Below are 17,317 nucleotides of genomic sequence, written 5' to 3'. Positions count from 1 at the left end.
CTTTCTTTCTTTCTTTCTTTCTTTCTTTCTTTCTTTCTTTCTTTCCTCCTTCCTTTGTTTCCCTCTCTCCTTCTCTTCCTTCCTTCCTTCCTCCCTTTCCTTCTTTCTTTCTCTTTCTTTCTTTTTTATAAATTTTATTATCTTTTATTTTAACATTTAAATTTCTTCCCATTTCCCTCCCCCTTGTCCTTTTCTTTCCTTAAATGCATGCAGCCCCTTCCCCCAAAGGCTTCTCAGCAGAGCTGAGCTGTGAGCTGGGTGAGATAAATCTTTTGGGCGCTCATTTCAACTGACAGGGGCCTAGCTTGTGATGAAGGTTAACAGGGCGGAAAATAATGAAAAAATGTCCACAGCTGGGCCCCTGGCCTCTTCATTATTGAAACAGTCCCCTAAACAAAGGAAAATCTAAACCCTTGGAGTTGATGGGGGAACAGATCTATCAGCCTCGCCTTATGTCTCAGAGCCCGTGATGCTTCTTTGTATAGGGATCAAGGCTTTTAGAATCTAGGGACTAGGTCTTCTCTCTAGGCACTTATTATCTCATCTTGAAGATCTCAAAGCACTTGACCCTCCTTCTGTTTGTGAATACTCACCATACCTACCTGGTGAGTGAACCCCTCAGCCAAACCACTCTTACAATCTGAGAGATGACTCACAGAGGTGAAAGTCTTGGTCAAGGTCAAGTGGCAGATCAATGAAAATTCTGCTCATTTATCTCCCCATCCTTCATCTGCATTATTAAACTATATATATTATATATAATAAAATTATTAATCATCTGCAGTATTAATATGTGGAGCTGTGCCAAGCAGAGTAGAAACCAGTCATTTTTATGCCTAAGATTTGTTACAAAAACTCTGTTTTCCCTCTGCCGCAAACACTGCCCGCCATGTGCCCTCCACCCCGATCCTTCCTGCCACCTTTATCCTGAGCTGATATCCCACTGGCTTTTGTTGTATCTCTTTTGGCCACTGAGCTAAGACCAGTTGTGGTGTCTGGAGGGGGTGACTCCTGGGCTGGGCCATCTGTGATGGGCTCACATTCAGTCCTGTGCCTGAGGCCAGTGCCCTACCCACTCACCTCCTGCCTTTGCACCTAATCATTGATTTTTAGAGTGGGTGGAAGTCTTGGAGTCAACTAATTCAACCATTTCGCTTATTGCTGGAGGTGGCTGTGGACTGCCCCGGGGCAGAAAACCAGTTGGTGGCAAAGTTGCCCTCTTCCAGTAATGCCATTTTAGTACAATATAAACTACTTGAGGGCCGGTCTATCTTGTTTTCATCTTGGTATTCCTAGTACCTAGTATAATAGCTTGCACATAGTAAGTGCTTAGTAAATGTTTGTCATGACTAGGGACCCAGCTGACAATCTTTTCACTCTATCCTGATACTAATGCAGCTTAGTTTGAGTTATTTCCTCCATATTCTTCCTCTTTTCTAATGGATATTGTTCAAAGGGCCAGATATCACAGAAACTAAATTACAGAAACATTTCCTAGATTAGTCTGGACAGATGTTCTTGTCCATAAATGGGAATCTCTCTTTACACAACGTGTTCCTAAGAACTTGTGTGTCAGTTGACTTAAAGAAAAAAAAACCCACCCAAAACTTAAAACAAAATCAAACTTATTTTATATGTTTTATATTTGGGTGGATCCACATCTCCTCTGCTGTTGATACCCCTCCCCCAAATGCAGACCACCAGCCCTATATGTCTTCTCATCATGTTTGGATGGCTTTTCTTTACATCTTCCATATGGGATCTACCCCTGGTGCTAGAGGCATTTTTCTGATTCTTTTTAATAAAAAGCAAATCATAAATTGAATCAAATTTTAAATGCACTTGGGGAGTTTGCTTTGGAAGGAAGCTTCAGGGCGAATTGTTTCCTAAAGCCAAGAATCCTCTGGTAAAGAAGTCAACTTGCAATTGATTTTCTTTTAAAATGTTGTTCCTATACATTGTCAAGACACACCTCAGCAAACCTGAGGATTTCAGTCAACCACATACAGTTGATGACTGCCTACTGTGTGCCTAGTAGGAGGCTAGTCCCTGGGTGTGGGATGAGAAGTGATAACAAAAAAAGCCAATTCTACTTGTATAACTCTATTAGAAAGTTTCCCCTTGTATTATATCACTTCATTTATTCATTTATTCAACTTTTATTGTGTGCAAAGCAGGGGCAGCTAGGTGGCACAGTAGATAAGAGCCTGGCATCTACAAGACTCATCTTCCCGAGTTCAAATCTGGCCTTAGACACTTACCAGCTGTGTGACCCTGGGCAGGTCATTTAACCCTGTTTGCCTCAGTTTCCTCATCTGTAAAATGAGCTGGAGAAGGAAATGGTTAACCACTTGAGTATCTCCACCAAGAAAATCCCAGATGGGATCACAAAGAGTCAGATATGACTGTAAAATGGCAGAACAACAGCTGAAATGTGCAAAGAACTGTACTAGGCATGGGATATATGGGGGAAATAATACACACACACACACACACACACACACACACACACACACACTAATACTGATGATAGTTGGTACAGTAGATAGAGTACTAGTCCTGGAGTCAAGAAGACCTACAAATCCTCCCTCAGATACTTACTAGCTTTGTGACCCTGGGAAGTCACCTTAATTTCTGTCAGCCTCAGGTTCCTCATCTGTAAAATGGGAATAATAATATCAACTACCTCCCAAGGTTTGAGGATCAAATGACCTAATATTTGTAAAGCACTTTCCAAAGCTTCAAGTGTTATAGAAATGCTAGATATTATTATTATATTAATCTTATTATAGTAAATTACAAATATATCATTTTCTCATATTCTTAAATCTCATCTCAAGTTTCTCATCTATAAAATGGGGATGATAACAGTACTTATCTTCCAGGGTTGTTGTGAGGATAAAATGAGATAATATTTATAATTTTATATAATATTTATTAATAAACATGATTAATATCACATATAATTAATACATAGTGAAGAATGTGTTATGTAAACATATTAACATGACAATACATCATCTTATTAATTATCTAATTAATTCTAATTATATGTAATGATAATATTGATATAGCAGTATAATTAATAAATATGATATTTATTAATAATCATAATATAGCTAATAATAGCTAGCCTTTGTATAGCACTTGAAGGTTTTCAGAGCATTTTACAAATATCTCATTTGATATAATTTTATAGATGAGAAACTGAAGCAGCCAGAGGTTAAGTGACTTGCCCAGTTCAGCTTCTGTGTGAGGCAGTTTAAATGGAAGTCTTTCTGGTTCCCAATACAGTACTTTATCCACTGTACCACCTACAGTCTTTGCCTTCAAGTAGCTTACATTCTACTTATCACTGGCTCCTAACCCTTTTTGCGTCATGAAAGTCTTTGGCAGTTTGTGGAAGCCTATGGGCCCCTTCTCAGAATGTTTTTAAATGCATAAAATAAAATGCATATTATAAAGGAAACTATATCAAACTATGGTCATCAAGATATGAAAAAAAAATCAAATTCATGTGTGTCAAATTTAGAAGTCTTTTACAAGGCCAGGCTTGGTTGTGCATACCAGGAATCCCTGATTCTAAGGAGACTGAGGCTACTGGATCCTTTGAGCTCAGAGTTCCTCCTCCTTCTCCTTAGAAAGAAGGGGGACTGTGGGTGCCAAGCATTGCACGGACCGTCAGATGTGGTGATGTGCTGGTTCATTTTATTTATCTTTTTTCTTTGGAGGATTCTGTAGTGGTGGAATATGTTTGTAGTACTGAAAACAAAAGACCTTAATAAAACTTAAAATTAAAGGGTGCGGCTTCACTCAAAGGTCACCAGCTCGTTGTCCACTTTATGCTGCTACCTGTCACTAAGCATGTGATACCAACCCAAAGGACAGCAGCAAAAGCAGCCAACGAAATTCCTGCCCCCGCCGTGATCACATCCCTTTCATTCTTGTCCTTAGTTATGTTTTCTTCCCCCAGCTCCACTCTAACAATAGTGATCCATTATTCTCTGCTCTGGTGACTATGGAATTTAATTACTCGTCCTGGCAGTGAAGTGAGTTTGATTGTTGGCGTCGCTAGGTTCTGGCGGGAGCCCTAATGGGCAAGGGCTCTCACTAAGAAGAAAGGGCCTTTTGGGAGGTTGGTGTTTAAACAATAGCCATTCAGTGTGTGGCAATGGGGGCTCCTTCTCTACTGAGTTTGTCTTTCCAGCCTTGGAGATGTTCAGAGCCCGTCTTGAACCGAATTGATGCTTTTGTGTCCAGTAATTGCCTTGCTTTGTAGCCCAGATCAAAAGCATTGGTGGCCTTGAATTTGAGGCCAGGTTTGTTTTTTTTCGGGAAGGGGGAAAGTTTACACGCTGGCAAATTCAGCTGTATGGGTCAATGGGGACATTTGGCCTTTAGAGTTAAGATGCAACATAAGAGACAAGAACCAAATGAACTCAAAAGGATCAGAGACAAAAACAAACAAACAAAAACAGAAACAAAAGCAAACAAACAAACAAAAACTTTTAGCTGTTCCCAGTTATCTCCTGGTAGAAGAACAAAGATATCAGCTGTAATTTCAGAGATGATAGAATGAAATTTAATTCTACAAACATTTTATTAATCATCTGCAAGGTGCAAAGAACTATGCTAGGTGCTGGAGATTCGAAGATGAAAATGAAACAGTCTCTGCCCTCAGGAGCTTAGTTCTACCAAAGGATAAAACATGTACACAGATAATTAAATTCAAAGTATAATTAATAAGGTAATTTGAAGTGGGAAAGAGCATTAACAACTAGGAGGATTAGGAAGGGCCTCAGTAGTTTGCGGTACCTCAGCTGGGCTTTGAAGGAAGGCATGGATTCTAACAGGCAGAGATGAGGAGGGAGGGAATACTCCCCAGACATGGAGGGGAGGGATGCACACCTCTGCAGAGACCCAGGGGAGAGACAGAATTAGCTAACAGGCCAGTTTGACTGGGATGGACATTATATGAAGTCAGACAAATAATAAACATTTATTTAAGCATCCACTATGTTCCAGGCACTGTGCTAAGCAGTAATATGAAAGATGGTCCCTGCTCTCAAGGAATTTCCAATCTAATGGGGAAAAGAAAGCTATAAAATGGGGGTGAGGTAATATGAAATAAAACTGGAAAGACAGGTGGGAACCAGATTGTGAAGGGTTTTAAGTGCCCTGCTGAGGAGTTTGCATTTTACCCTCGAGGCATAGGGGCTCATTGAAGATTTTTGAATAGGGGTCAGATCTATATTCTAGGATATTAATTTGCCCACTCTGTGTAGAGGATGGATTGGAGAGAAGCTGGTTGCTGGGGGAACAATGAGCAGCTATTGAAGTTATTCAGGCAAAAGATTAGGAATTGAAAGGAAATGAGTGGGCAGGTGAACCTAGTTCTTCTGACTGAGGATTTGAACCCACTGTATAAAGCCCTCCATAGAGTAGAAGTCTTATTTTGGAAGGAATATCAGGCTTCTGATGATTCCTCACCCTCTTCCAGAATTCTCTTGAATTCACTTCCTTTTTGCAAACTTGTACATTCTAGCCTCCATATACTTTTTCACCCTCTATTATGGCATGTGATGACTGTTGAGAAGTCATGGGAACCAAGGTAGAATCGGATTTGATTAGAACAAAGAAGATGATAAATCAGAAGTGATTTCTGAAGGATTAATCTTGGCGACAGAATGGATAGTTTGCATTAAGTTCAATCATGAGGCAGATACCTGTGCCAGGCACACAGAGACATAGTCCCTGCCTTCAAGAAGCTTAGATTCTACTGGAATCTACAATATGCACACAGCAAAATAAATTAATGTGCCTGCAAGGCAAATACAAAGTAATTTTAGGATGGGGAGAACAGGGACAGGATGGAGAATGGAGGACAGGGGAAAGGGAAGATCAGGAAGGGCCTCTTGGAAGAAGTGATCTCTAATTGAACTTGAAGGAAGGTAGACATTCTAAGAGGTGGAGGTGTGGAAGGAATGCCTCTCTGGCTGGGTGGACAGACAGCCTGTGCATTAATTTCTTTTCACTGGAAGTTGGAAAGAGAAAATTTGTGAGAAAAGATATTGAAAATGTATGAATTGGAATCCTACTTGCAACTGATCTAGTTTTTAGTCTCAAGTATAAAACCTTTAAAATAAGAACATGATTTCATTAGCAGAGCATTACCAGATGGTAAACTGACTGAGATTAGGGACCGTTTTTTCCCCACTCTTGTATCCCCTGGATCTAAGGCTAATATAAATAAGTAAATAAATAAATGGACAATCAGCCACATAACAGCAGCAACAATAATAATTAAAATTTATCTAGCATTTTAAGGTTTGCAAAGCACTTTACAAATATCTCATTTTATCCTCACAACAACCTTGGGAGGTAGGTGCTATTATTATCCCCATTTTACAGATGAGGAAACTGAGACAACCAGAGGTGAAGTAACTTGCCCAGGATCACATAGCTAGTAAATAAAAACTCAGTTCTTCCTGACTCCGGGTGAGAGGGAGAGGGAGAGGGAGAAGGAGAGGGAGGAAGAAAGAGAGAGAGAGACAGAGAGAGAGAGAGAGAGAGAAATTCTTGAAGTGAACATTCAATGAAGTTTTTGAGGGATGTGGAAACAGGAGTTGAGGGGGCTAATGTCTTCCATCTTCTCAGTGAAGTTGGAGGTAAGGTCATCAGCTAAAAGGAAAATGCTTCAAACACTTTCCTTAGGGAATCAGGTAGAGAAAAACAAAGGGATTTTTGAGCAGAGATGTTAGCATGAATTTGTATTGGGCCAAATGGAAATATTTCATGGGGGGTGGGGTGGGCTGCTTGATATTGCCTAAAGTGGAGGGTTTCGTTCTTCCAGGAAAGCTTTCCTCAAGTATTTGAAGGGCTCTCATGCTTGGCCCTGGAGGGCAAAACTAGGAGCAAACAAAATGTGAAAGTTGTGAAGAGGCTGATTTAGGCTTGTTATGAGGGAAAATTTCCCAATGATTAGGACTTTCAAAAAATGGATTAAAACTAGTGGCTTCCTTTTCACTACAGACTTTTGAAATAATAGCTGGACCATACTTGTTGTCCATCATAGGATCACAGACCTAGAGCTGGAACAGCTCTCAGAGACCAGAGATGATGGGATTTAACCCCATGATCCCCAACTCTAGAATCAATAGGGTTTTTGCCCCTACTGTAGGATATTGCAGAGGGGGAATATTGTTCTGATATAAATTGCACTAAGCAGCTTCTGAGGTCCTTCCAACCCTGAGATTTTGTGATTCTGACTCTGGGGTTTTGGGAAACAAGTGCCTTCTAAAGGTGAATAGTTACTAGTGCTATAGTAATACCTTTCTTATGTGGAGTTATGTCATGTGGCATTCTGGCCATTGTGAATCGCCTAGACTTCAGGAGCCTCAGAATGGGGAAGACCATCAGAAACAAACAGACGGAGAGAGAAGTAGCAGAGACGAGAAGTTTAAAGAGGAATGGTGTGATTGGCCAGTTCACAGACTGGAAGGAAAGAAGAGGGCTCTCATTTGGCTGGTGAATGTCTGGCTTAAAGTCATTGGCTGGCATGCTGTTCAGTGGACTGATGGAGAACAGAGGAGGGAAGGTGGTGGGAGCTGTCCAGCTGAAGGGGGCATCAGTGGAGTTGGGTTGGACACAAATGGGAGGGGATAGAAACATTCCTAGGGCCGTAGAAAAGGGAATTAGGGCTCCAGTTCAACACCCTGTAACTTGCCTTGGTGCACAGCTATTTATTTCACCCCAAACCCATGACCTTGACTGTTGTTATCCCTCTTTGACCTTTGTTGTGATCCTGGTTTTAGCCTTTCATCTACTTCTGACCCTGATTCCCATCCTAGTGGTCTGCATTCTGACTTCTCAGTCATGGATTACTCATGTTACACTGTCCATGACATGTACAGAAGCTTCTTAGCTGTAGCCCCTGACCTCTCTGAGTCCTAGGAAGCTGGGTGACGCAGTGGATAGGGCTTTGGGTCTGGAGTCAAGAAGACATGGGTTCAAATCCAGACATAGAAACGTACTGGCCGCAGGAACTTGGGCAAGTCACTTAACCTTGGCCTGCCTCAATTTCTTCAACTGTAAAATGGGGATAATAATGGCACATGCCACCCAGGGTTGTTGTGAGGATCAAATGAGATAATTGTAAAGCACCTTAGCATAGTGCCTGGTACATGTATCAGTGCTATACCACTACTACTACTACTACTGCCCCTATTTATACTGGGGAAAGTTTCCTTCTTTCTCTGTTGCGCATAATGCTACCTCTTGGAACTCCTAGCTTCCTTCAAGGCTCTGCTTAGGTACCACTGCCAAATGGCCTCCCTTAATTCTCCCTGTTATTAATGTTCTTCCTGCTCCTTCCTTTTCCTCCTCAAATAGGTTTGTATTACTTTGTACATAGTTTCCATTTATTTTACATGTACATTAAAAAAATATTTCTCCACCCTTTCTTCCCCCAAGTAGAATATAAGTTCTGTGGAGACTGGGGGTTGTTTGGTTTTAATCCTTGTATCCCCAGAACCTAGTGGAGTGCCTGACAAACAGTAGGAACCTGGTAGAGGCAGGTTGAATTGAATTTAATTGTTTGTGCTTGTGATTCTGTTAAGAGTCAAATATTAAAGAGATTTAGATGGATATTTTGACTGAGTGTAACTCCTTGAGGACAGGGACTTTTTCCTCTTTTTTTTTTTATCCCCAGCACTTAGCACAGTGTCTAACACATAGTAGGTGTTTAATAAATATTGATTGATTGATTGATTGGGTGTGATGCCAGGAGGAGTGTCATCTTCTGATGAGGAGGGTGAGGAGCTTCTGGGTTATGAAATAACACTGTAACACAAATGCCTGAGTTATCAAGGGTTACATCTGCTCCTGTTGCTTCAACAAATTTGCTGCAAATGAGATAAAAAAAAACCAAACAGTTAAAGCTAAGAAAGTTAACATGGGATATTGTGTTAGTGATGCAGAAATAATGGAGAACAGGTAGTGATCTGACAGCAGCAAATAAATAAGAGGCACAGAGAGAAATATTCAAGCAAGATTTTATCTTGGAGCAGAAAAGAAGTTGATAGAAGGCTGCCTCTGTCCTCATCTGAGTAATTCACTTTGCAGAAAGATAGCAATGGCAGACCATGTCAGAGACAGTGCAGCTTGACCAGGCTTTACTCTACACTTCTAAGTGAGGCAAATGAAGAATTTTTTTTTTAAGGCAATTGGGGTTAAGTGACTTGCCCAGGGTCACACAGCTAATGTCAAATGTTTGGTCTGAGGCCGAATTTGAACTCAGGTCCTCCTGACTTCAGGGCTAGTGCTCTATCCACTGCACCACCTAGCTGCCCCTAAATGAATAATTTTTAAGAAGAAGCCAGGTGGCAGCAAGGATTTATTCCAAAAATCAAATTCCCAGTTGTCTTTAGAAGTCAGACTCGTGCTCATCTCTCGTATCATCCTCTCAAAGTTCTAGAGTTCAGAGGGACATCTGGTCTGACTCCCTCATCTTATACATGAGAAAACTGAGGCCTAGAGAGGTTCAATAATCTATCCTTGGTTCTACATGTAGTGAGTATCAGAACCAAGATTTGAACTCGGGTCCTGTGATTTCAAGTCCAGTGCCCTTCTCACTTGACCACACTGCCTTCTGGTTTTAATAGCACAGCACAACGATAACCTTGAGTTATCAAGATTAAATTTTGTTCTATATATGTTGTTTATATTGGATTTAGAACTGATGAGATTTGTCCCAAACCTTTCTCAATCTGAGTGAGGTTAGGAGGCTTCTCCAACCTATCCAGGAAATAAGCAGGAGACTGATGTTTGTACCTGGGCCCTCTCCATCCAAATCCAGTGCATTTCCCACCATACCATGATACTTTTAAGGATGGAAAATGTGCAGTGTGAAATGGATCGTTTCCACCCAAAAAAGCTGAGTGTTTTTCAAGGCACTTAAAGGACTCACTTCAGGTATTCAGAAACTCCTAACCAGACTCTTTCAGATAGCTGAAGTCATAAGGGTGTTACTGTATATCTAACTATCTTATCTACACCAATCTGAAAGCTGCTTTTTGCTTTCTTGGGGAATGCTTATTTTAAGCTTTTCTGAAAATGAAAAGGAAGGCTCTCGGAGTAAACATGGTCCATGAAAAAATGTTTGGCGTAATTACCAGGCATGGAGGACAACAGCCCCAAGGACTGCCTCAGCCCATTGTTAGTTTTAGAGGTAGGCGTCAGGGTGGCCCACTGCCAAGGACAAATGATGAGCCATTCTCGAAGCCTTGCTTGCTTCTCTGCAATATGATATTCCAGCAGCAGGAGCTGAGAGAGGAGGTCAGGACTCAAATCTACATTCCAATTTCTTGCAAAAATAAACACATGACAACATATGGAGTTATAACTACAGGAGGAGACTGAAATCGGGTGATGTGGGGGTTGGGAAGCTGTATGGAATAGGCCTGACAGAGGAAAGGGAAAGAAAAGGAGAATGAGAGAGCAGGGGGAAAACAGAATTTGTAAGAATAAAGTGAAGATTGGATGGGAGAGAATAGGTCATAGAATTTGAAGCTCAAAGAGATTTAGGAGCTGATCTAGTCCAACTGTCTCATTTTTCATAGAGTTCCCCTGAGCTACTCTGAGATTTAGCATGGCTGTTGTGAAGTAATAACTAACTCATTCATGGCTTGAGCCCCCATCTGTTGTATCCTTCTGTTGCTAGATCACACTAGAGACACGTTAAGTCCAATAGCAAAAGTATTTAATGAAGACGTAAAATAATGTGAATAAATAGATAGTAAAACATTCTCATCATTTCTACTCAGCCTCCTATACCACCAGAGGAGTTATATCATAATTTCCCTTCAATACGTATGACTGTTTAGCACAGGGAAGATGTCGTTGCTCCAGAACTCAGTAGATGCTCATAATATAGTACTTCTGCACATTGTTTCTCCACTCAGTCTACAACTCCACATCTTGACTCCCTATGTCTAATTGTGCTATTTATTCTCTTGTATGCACTCGTGGCTGGCATCCTGTTTTTTAAACCTCTTCATTTATGAAGTACTCGCTGCCATTTAGAGTCCTTGACTCATGAGGTCACCAATTCTGTGGGCTCTCAGGTAGGCCAATCCTTGTGGGAGACGTAGTCCAGGGGATCTCATATAATGAGTGTTGCTCTCTTGACCCCAACTATTATAGGAAATAACATCCTACATACATGCCATTTATATACTCAGGAGGAAGCAGAGACTCAGGGTTAAGTGACTGGCCCAAGATCTGGAAGGAGTAATTGGAAGTAGGGCTGAGTGGGTGCAGGGGGCAGGGTAGAGCCTCAGAGGGATAAACCAGGGATTAAAGAGACTAAGATTTAGCCATAAATAGCAACAGGCCCTGAATATAGATGTGACTTATGGAGGCAATTACACAGTCGTGTCTGAACTGTTCTGATGGGATCACAGCATCGAAGAACTGTAGAGTTGAACGGAACCATAGAGAAGTTCTAGTCCAATCTGGATCTAAGGAAGAAGGCTACTACAGTGTCACCAACATATGGGCATAGGATGTCTGCTTGAAGTGCTCCGGTGAGAAGAGATCCACTATCTCCAGATGCAGCTCAGGCCAATTTTGGGCAGCCCTAAGTGTTTATAAGGTTTTTTTTTCTTATATCAAGTGGAAATCGTCTTCATAACAACTTGTCCCTGTTGCTTCTAATTCTGTCCTCTGGAGCTATACAGAGCAAATCTAGTCTCACTTTCATATCACACACCCTTCAAATAGGTGATAGGATGGAAGGGGCCTCAGAAGTGTATTCCCCCAATTTGGTAGATAAAGAATCTGAGTCCAGGAGATGCTAAGTGATTCGTCCAAGGTCCAAAGGTAGAAAGCATCAGAGCTGGGATACCTAAAGAGAACTGTCACTCCCCGTTGCACCCCCTCTCCCCAAGTTATCTGTCCTTCAGGCTAAATATCTTTGGTTAGTTCAAGTGACCTCACATGTCATAATGTGAGGCCTTTCATCACCCAAGCCAACACCCTTCTGGCTGTGCTCCAGTTTATCAGGATCCTTCTTAAAATGTGCTGACAGGATAGAATTTACATCTGGGAGGGACCTCAGAGATCACCAGGTCTAACTCCCTTAAGATAATAGCTCTGTGATAAATATCTAATTATATAAGATTGATTAGTCTAAACAGTTTCTTTTTCAGAAGAGTCGTTTAAGAAAGAACACATATCTAGGGGTGGGGGTAGGGTGAGAATTGTATCTTATAGCCAGGAAGGTTAAAAAAAGGGAACATCCGTGGGACTTCTGTTTTCAATGGGAAAACCAGCAATTGAGTATAGATCAAGAGTCATATATGGTGGCCATTCAAGATTTGGATTGGAAATAGGTGAAGATAGATTTTTTTTCAAGTGCTGCCAATGAGACCCTTGGGTCATGTGGCTCAGGTGCCCTGTGGATTCCAGGAACAGTTGCTTCTGAGTCCCTGTTACTCATTTAAACTAAATAGCATTAAATGTCGAAGCTGCCAAGTACTTATTCAAACGAGAGGTATTCTGTGAAAAAGAGAAGAGGAAAAGAAGGTTGCTGGTGAAATAGCCAAAAGATAAATTAAGTTCTGAGTATATGGGAGCTTCATAGTAAATGTAGTTCTTGATGGGGTAGGCACTCTTTGGAAAGTATAGGCATCCCTTATCTGATTCCTCTTATATTAATAATATTCTGTTTTTCAAAAGACTTAAAGTGTTATCACAACATTGAGACACTTGGAGGAACTCTATTGAACCAATAAAGGATAAAAACACGTTTATAGCATCAATATAAAGTAATATGGCACTTTTGGGGTAGCTAGGTGGTGCAGTGGATAGAGCACCGGCCCTGAAGTCAGGAGGACCTGAGTTCAAATCCTGCCTCAGACCAAACACTTGACACTTACTAGCTGTGTGACTCTGGGCAAGTCACTTAACCCCAATTGCCTAAAAAAAAAAAAATACAATGATCCAAGTAATATGGCACTTTGGTGATTGTAATAAATTCTGAATCCTACCCTTGCTCTGATTGACCACTCCTGGTCTCCTGGAATTGGTTACAAAAGCAGGTAAAGGAATGAATGGAAAATTTTCCTCCTTCTTACCCTCCTTGGTTGATCCCTGGTACAGTGATTATGCAGGAAAAAAGTAATTCATGCTTTCCCCTTTTTCCCCAGGAAGCCCAGATTTCTGTGCAACACAAACATATTGAAAATATTGCTATTGTACTGTGAAGCTGAATGCTTTTAACTAACAATTAATGGTGTTTATGTAGGTCCTCTTTCCCCACAAATAGTCCTGCTTTTTCTGTACCAGATGTGAAGTGGTGAACATGATTCATTTACACATCACTAATCTTTTGATTCTTGATTGTTCTTCTTTTGTGTTCTAGAGCAAGGAAATTGGCCTACAGATGCATGAAGAGCTGTTGAAGGTGACCAATGAGTTATACACAGTAAGTTCTGCAAATATTGGGTTGGGATAGTCTTCTTCTCTTTGAGACCAGAGTTGGGAAATAGTCCAGAAAACCTTGACCAAAAATGTCTCGAAGAGTTATTCTGTCATTGTTTCTTGGTTCCTGCCAGTTTTCAGAAGTTAAGAGCTTAAAGTTGAGTCTGATGTGACCTTTGGGTTGTAATCCGCTTGAGGGCAGGAAGTTTGGGTTGCTTGTTTGCAATGTCATAACTCAATGGACTATTTATGGCTTTAGGGCTATGTGGAAAGTGTGACCTATATCCATTTATGTTCCAGTGGAGATGAAAGAATCTTTCTAGTAGGGTTTGTTTTTTTTTAGATTTCTGGAGATTTTGTATCATTACTTTGTTTTTGTTACACATAGTAATTCATGTTCCAGCCACTGTTCTATGCACTGAGGATGCAAAGAATGGCAAAATATGGTCCCTACCTTTAAAGAACCCACATTTTAATGAGAGAGACACAATAAATGAATGAATGAGTAAATAGGTGGATAAATATACATGCCCCCCAGCCCCCATCCACATGTGTGTGAGTGTGTGTGTGTTATAAATGAAATTAGATGTCTTTCAGAAGAAAGGCATTTGTAGTATGGGAGACAGGAAAAGGCCTCCTGAAGGAAATGAGATTTAAGTTGAGTCTTGAAGGAGGTGGAGGTGAGGAAAGAGAAGCATTGTTGGCAGGAAGTCCACCAAGTGCAAGGCACAGAGTCGAGAGTCAGAGTGTTGTGTCTGAGGATCAACAAGGAGGCCAATGTCACCAGACTGTAGAGTATATGGAGGGAAAATTGCACGTTTGATCATGGAGGTAACATGGAGTTGCTAAAGTTTATTAGGTAGGGGGTTACGTGTTCAGACTTGGGCTTTGGGAAGATCGGTTTGGTCACCTAGTGGAGAATGGATTGGAGAGGGGAAAGACATGAGACAGGGAAACCAACCAAAAGTCTGTTGTAATAGTTCAGACATGAGGTGATGGAGGCAGGACCAGGGTGGCAGATGTGTGAATAAAGTCCTGTCCTGTTATTGTTTGGCCGCGTATGACTCTTCATGACCCCATTTGGGGTTTTCTTGGCAAGGAAACTGGAGCAATTTGCCATTTCCTTCTCCAACTCATTTTATAGATGAGGAAACTGAGGCAAACAGGGTTAAGTGACTTGCCCAGGGTCACAGAAGGGGATGAAAATGAGAGAGAGTACACAGGAAGAAACTACAAGATTTGATAGCAGATTGGATACGTGTGATGAACCTGAGTGAGGAGCCAACATGATTCTGTGCTTGTAAATCACCCTGGGAGATTGGGAGAATAATGTCTTCTATATATATTTTGTAAGAGAGAAAGATTTTGGGGAAAAGATAACAAATTCTGTTTTGGACCCATTGAATTTGAGGTGCTTACAGGACATTCAGGACAAGATGTCCGAAATGCAATTGATGATATTAAGAACTGTAGCTCAGGAGAGAGGTTGGAGTTGGATATATAGGATCTGAGAATCATTTGTGGAGAGTTGGTTAATTGAATCCATGGGAGTTGATGAGATGACCAAAAGAGATAAAATAGAAGAAGAAGTAAAGAAGAGAGCCCAGAATAGAGCCTTAAGGGACACCCATGGTTAGTGGCCATGATCTGGATAAAGGGCCAGCAAAGGAAGCATTAGATAGATAGGAGGAGGACCCAGAGAGAACAGTGTCATAAAAACCTAGAGAGAAGACAATATCCTGGAGAAGTATATGATTGACTGTAGTAGGAACTTAATATTTATTGAATTGAAGTTTTGTTGTTTTAAGTTCCCATGAATTTCCTTGGTAGTAGCCACTTTAGGGCTGTGTATATAATGTGGGCTGTAGAGTCAGGAGGAGCTAGGTTGAAATCCTGCCTCTGACAGTTACTCCCTATGTAACGCTGGGTAAGTTGTGTAAACTCTAGGTGCCTCTAGGACCTACCTATTAAATCAGAGTCTGGTTGTCCAGCTTTCTACGAGCATTGGTGGAGAAAGTTCCCACGCTGTAATTTCCCCAAATGACAAAATCACAGATCCTTTGAGTAGTCTATATTTGTGCACTTACTTGTTAACTATTATTGGTGTGTGAGAGGCAACATGGCTCATGAGCAGGGTGCTGGGCTTGGGTTGAAGTCCAGCGTCTGACATTTACTAGCTCTGAGACCAGCTAGCCGTAGAAAGGTCACTGAAGCTCTCTGAGCTCAGGCAACTCTTGAAAACTCTTAAGTTATAGACAGGTGGGTGAATATTGACTAGCAGTAAAACCTTATGGAAAAATCAAAAGATGAGTTGTGTGCTTGTTTCAGCAACAGCAGGGGAAGGGAGAAGTTGTGAACCTGGCTTCTGGGTGAGTGGGAGCCCTAGTAGATAAATGCATAAAGGTAATGAATCAAGGAAACAGGGTGGGTGATTCCCTGGGGCTTGTGGGAGAGGAGGAAGGAACAGAGCTATGTCCCCTGGGTGTTTAAACTGATGGGAGCCCTGTTCCCCTGCCTCACCTGTAAATGTAGATGAGTATCTCCACTTGGAGGAGATAGTAGAACAAAGCAGAATCCCAGAATTTGAGAATTGGAGGGGGCCTCAGCAACCTTCCAGTCAAACCTGTACACAGACAGAACCCCTCCTAGAACAAGTGGTTGTCCAGCCTCTACTGAAGATCTCCATGGGGACCCTTGTACTTCTCCAGCCAGTCTTTTCTACTTTTGGAGAGCTCTAATTATTAGGAAATTTTTCCAGATGTCAAACCTAAATTGGTCTTTCTGCAACTTCTCCCCATTGTTTCTGGTTCTGTACTTGCTATACGAGGGGACTGGCCCAGGACGGCCCATGACAGCCATGAGGATCACGGACAGCCTACTCTACCTGATTCAGTATTCCCTCATGGATGTTTGGTGAGCCTGCTTCTAGGCATGTGTAATGGAGGGCCCTGCTTTCTACTTTAGAGCAGGTGCAGGTATTCTGTGAGGGTGACCATTGCACTTACTGTGTGGGAAAGAGGGGCCTGTTGACTGACTTCAGAGCTAAGTATGCAGCCAAAAAGCCTAACAACTCAATACCACTCTCTTTTCTTTCCTGGTTGCGTTCATGAACTTCCACTGGCCTCCAGGTGGGAAAGAGCTTTGGGTCCTCTCTTATCTGAAGCCTTTATGAAACCAGGGAGCACATGGCCTCCTAGGCAGGCCTGTGACAGGAATGGGGCTGCCTCTAGTGTGTGTCTTCTCTCCTTTCGATTCTTCAGGCCTTGTGACATCTTGAAAGATCGGAAATTGCTATTAGCTGAACTTGGGGGACCCAACTTGCAAGTGTATGTATGGTTTGGGAAAGTAAGTTCAGTTTCACTATATCTCCTCCGTATGACTGCCCTTTAGATACGTGAAGACAGCAATCTTGTCTGCCCTGAGTCTTCTCTTCTCTGGGATAAACACCCCTAGTTGTTGATGCTAACCTGACCTGGACTCAGAGCCTTGGGCAGGCCTGCTTACCCTCCTCTGGACACTCTCCTTTCCTTTCAAAGCTTTAGTGATCGGAACTGAACACGATACTCCAGATATATTCTGATGAAAGCCGAGTACAGGGGGACTAGGAACTCTCCCCCTATTCCTGGAAGCTGGGTTTCTCTTATTGCAGCCAGTGGCATTTGATTTTTTTGGCCATCGCATCTCTGTTATTGAACTCATGGTCTTCTACAACTCCCAGATCTGTTCCAGAATAAAGACCTTCTTCCTCTCTGGCAAGAGAATTGGCCCAAGGATTAGCCTAGTACTACAAAGTAGAGTATGGAGGTTGGTTGGGTAGCCTTGAAAAGTAAAGGAC

At 41.7% G+C, this 17,317-nt stretch overlaps 1 protein-coding gene across 2 annotated transcripts in view; it reads left to right on the top strand.

Moving 5' to 3' along the window:
- Positions 1–17,317, top strand: part of SRGAP3 (SLIT-ROBO Rho GTPase activating protein 3) — a 274,861-nt gene that overhangs the window by 155,113 nt on the left and 102,431 nt on the right. For both annotated transcript variants that reach the window (XM_027864072.1, XM_027864073.1), the window contains exon 4: positions 13,424–13,486. In XM_027864072.1, the coding sequence (XP_027719873.1) occupies positions 13,424–13,486 (63 nt within the window). The remainder of the gene's footprint in view (positions 1–13,423; positions 13,487–17,317) is intronic.

This window comes from Vombatus ursinus, unplaced genomic scaffold (assembly GCF_900497805.2).
Source record: "Vombatus ursinus unplaced genomic scaffold, bare-nosed wombat genome assembly UNPS02014773.1, whole genome shotgun sequence".
NCBI classification, from domain to species: Eukaryota; Metazoa; Chordata; class Mammalia; order Diprotodontia; family Vombatidae; genus Vombatus; species Vombatus ursinus.
The sequence above is the reverse complement of the archived record's forward strand: the minus strand, read 5'-3'. Positions and strand labels throughout refer to the sequence as shown.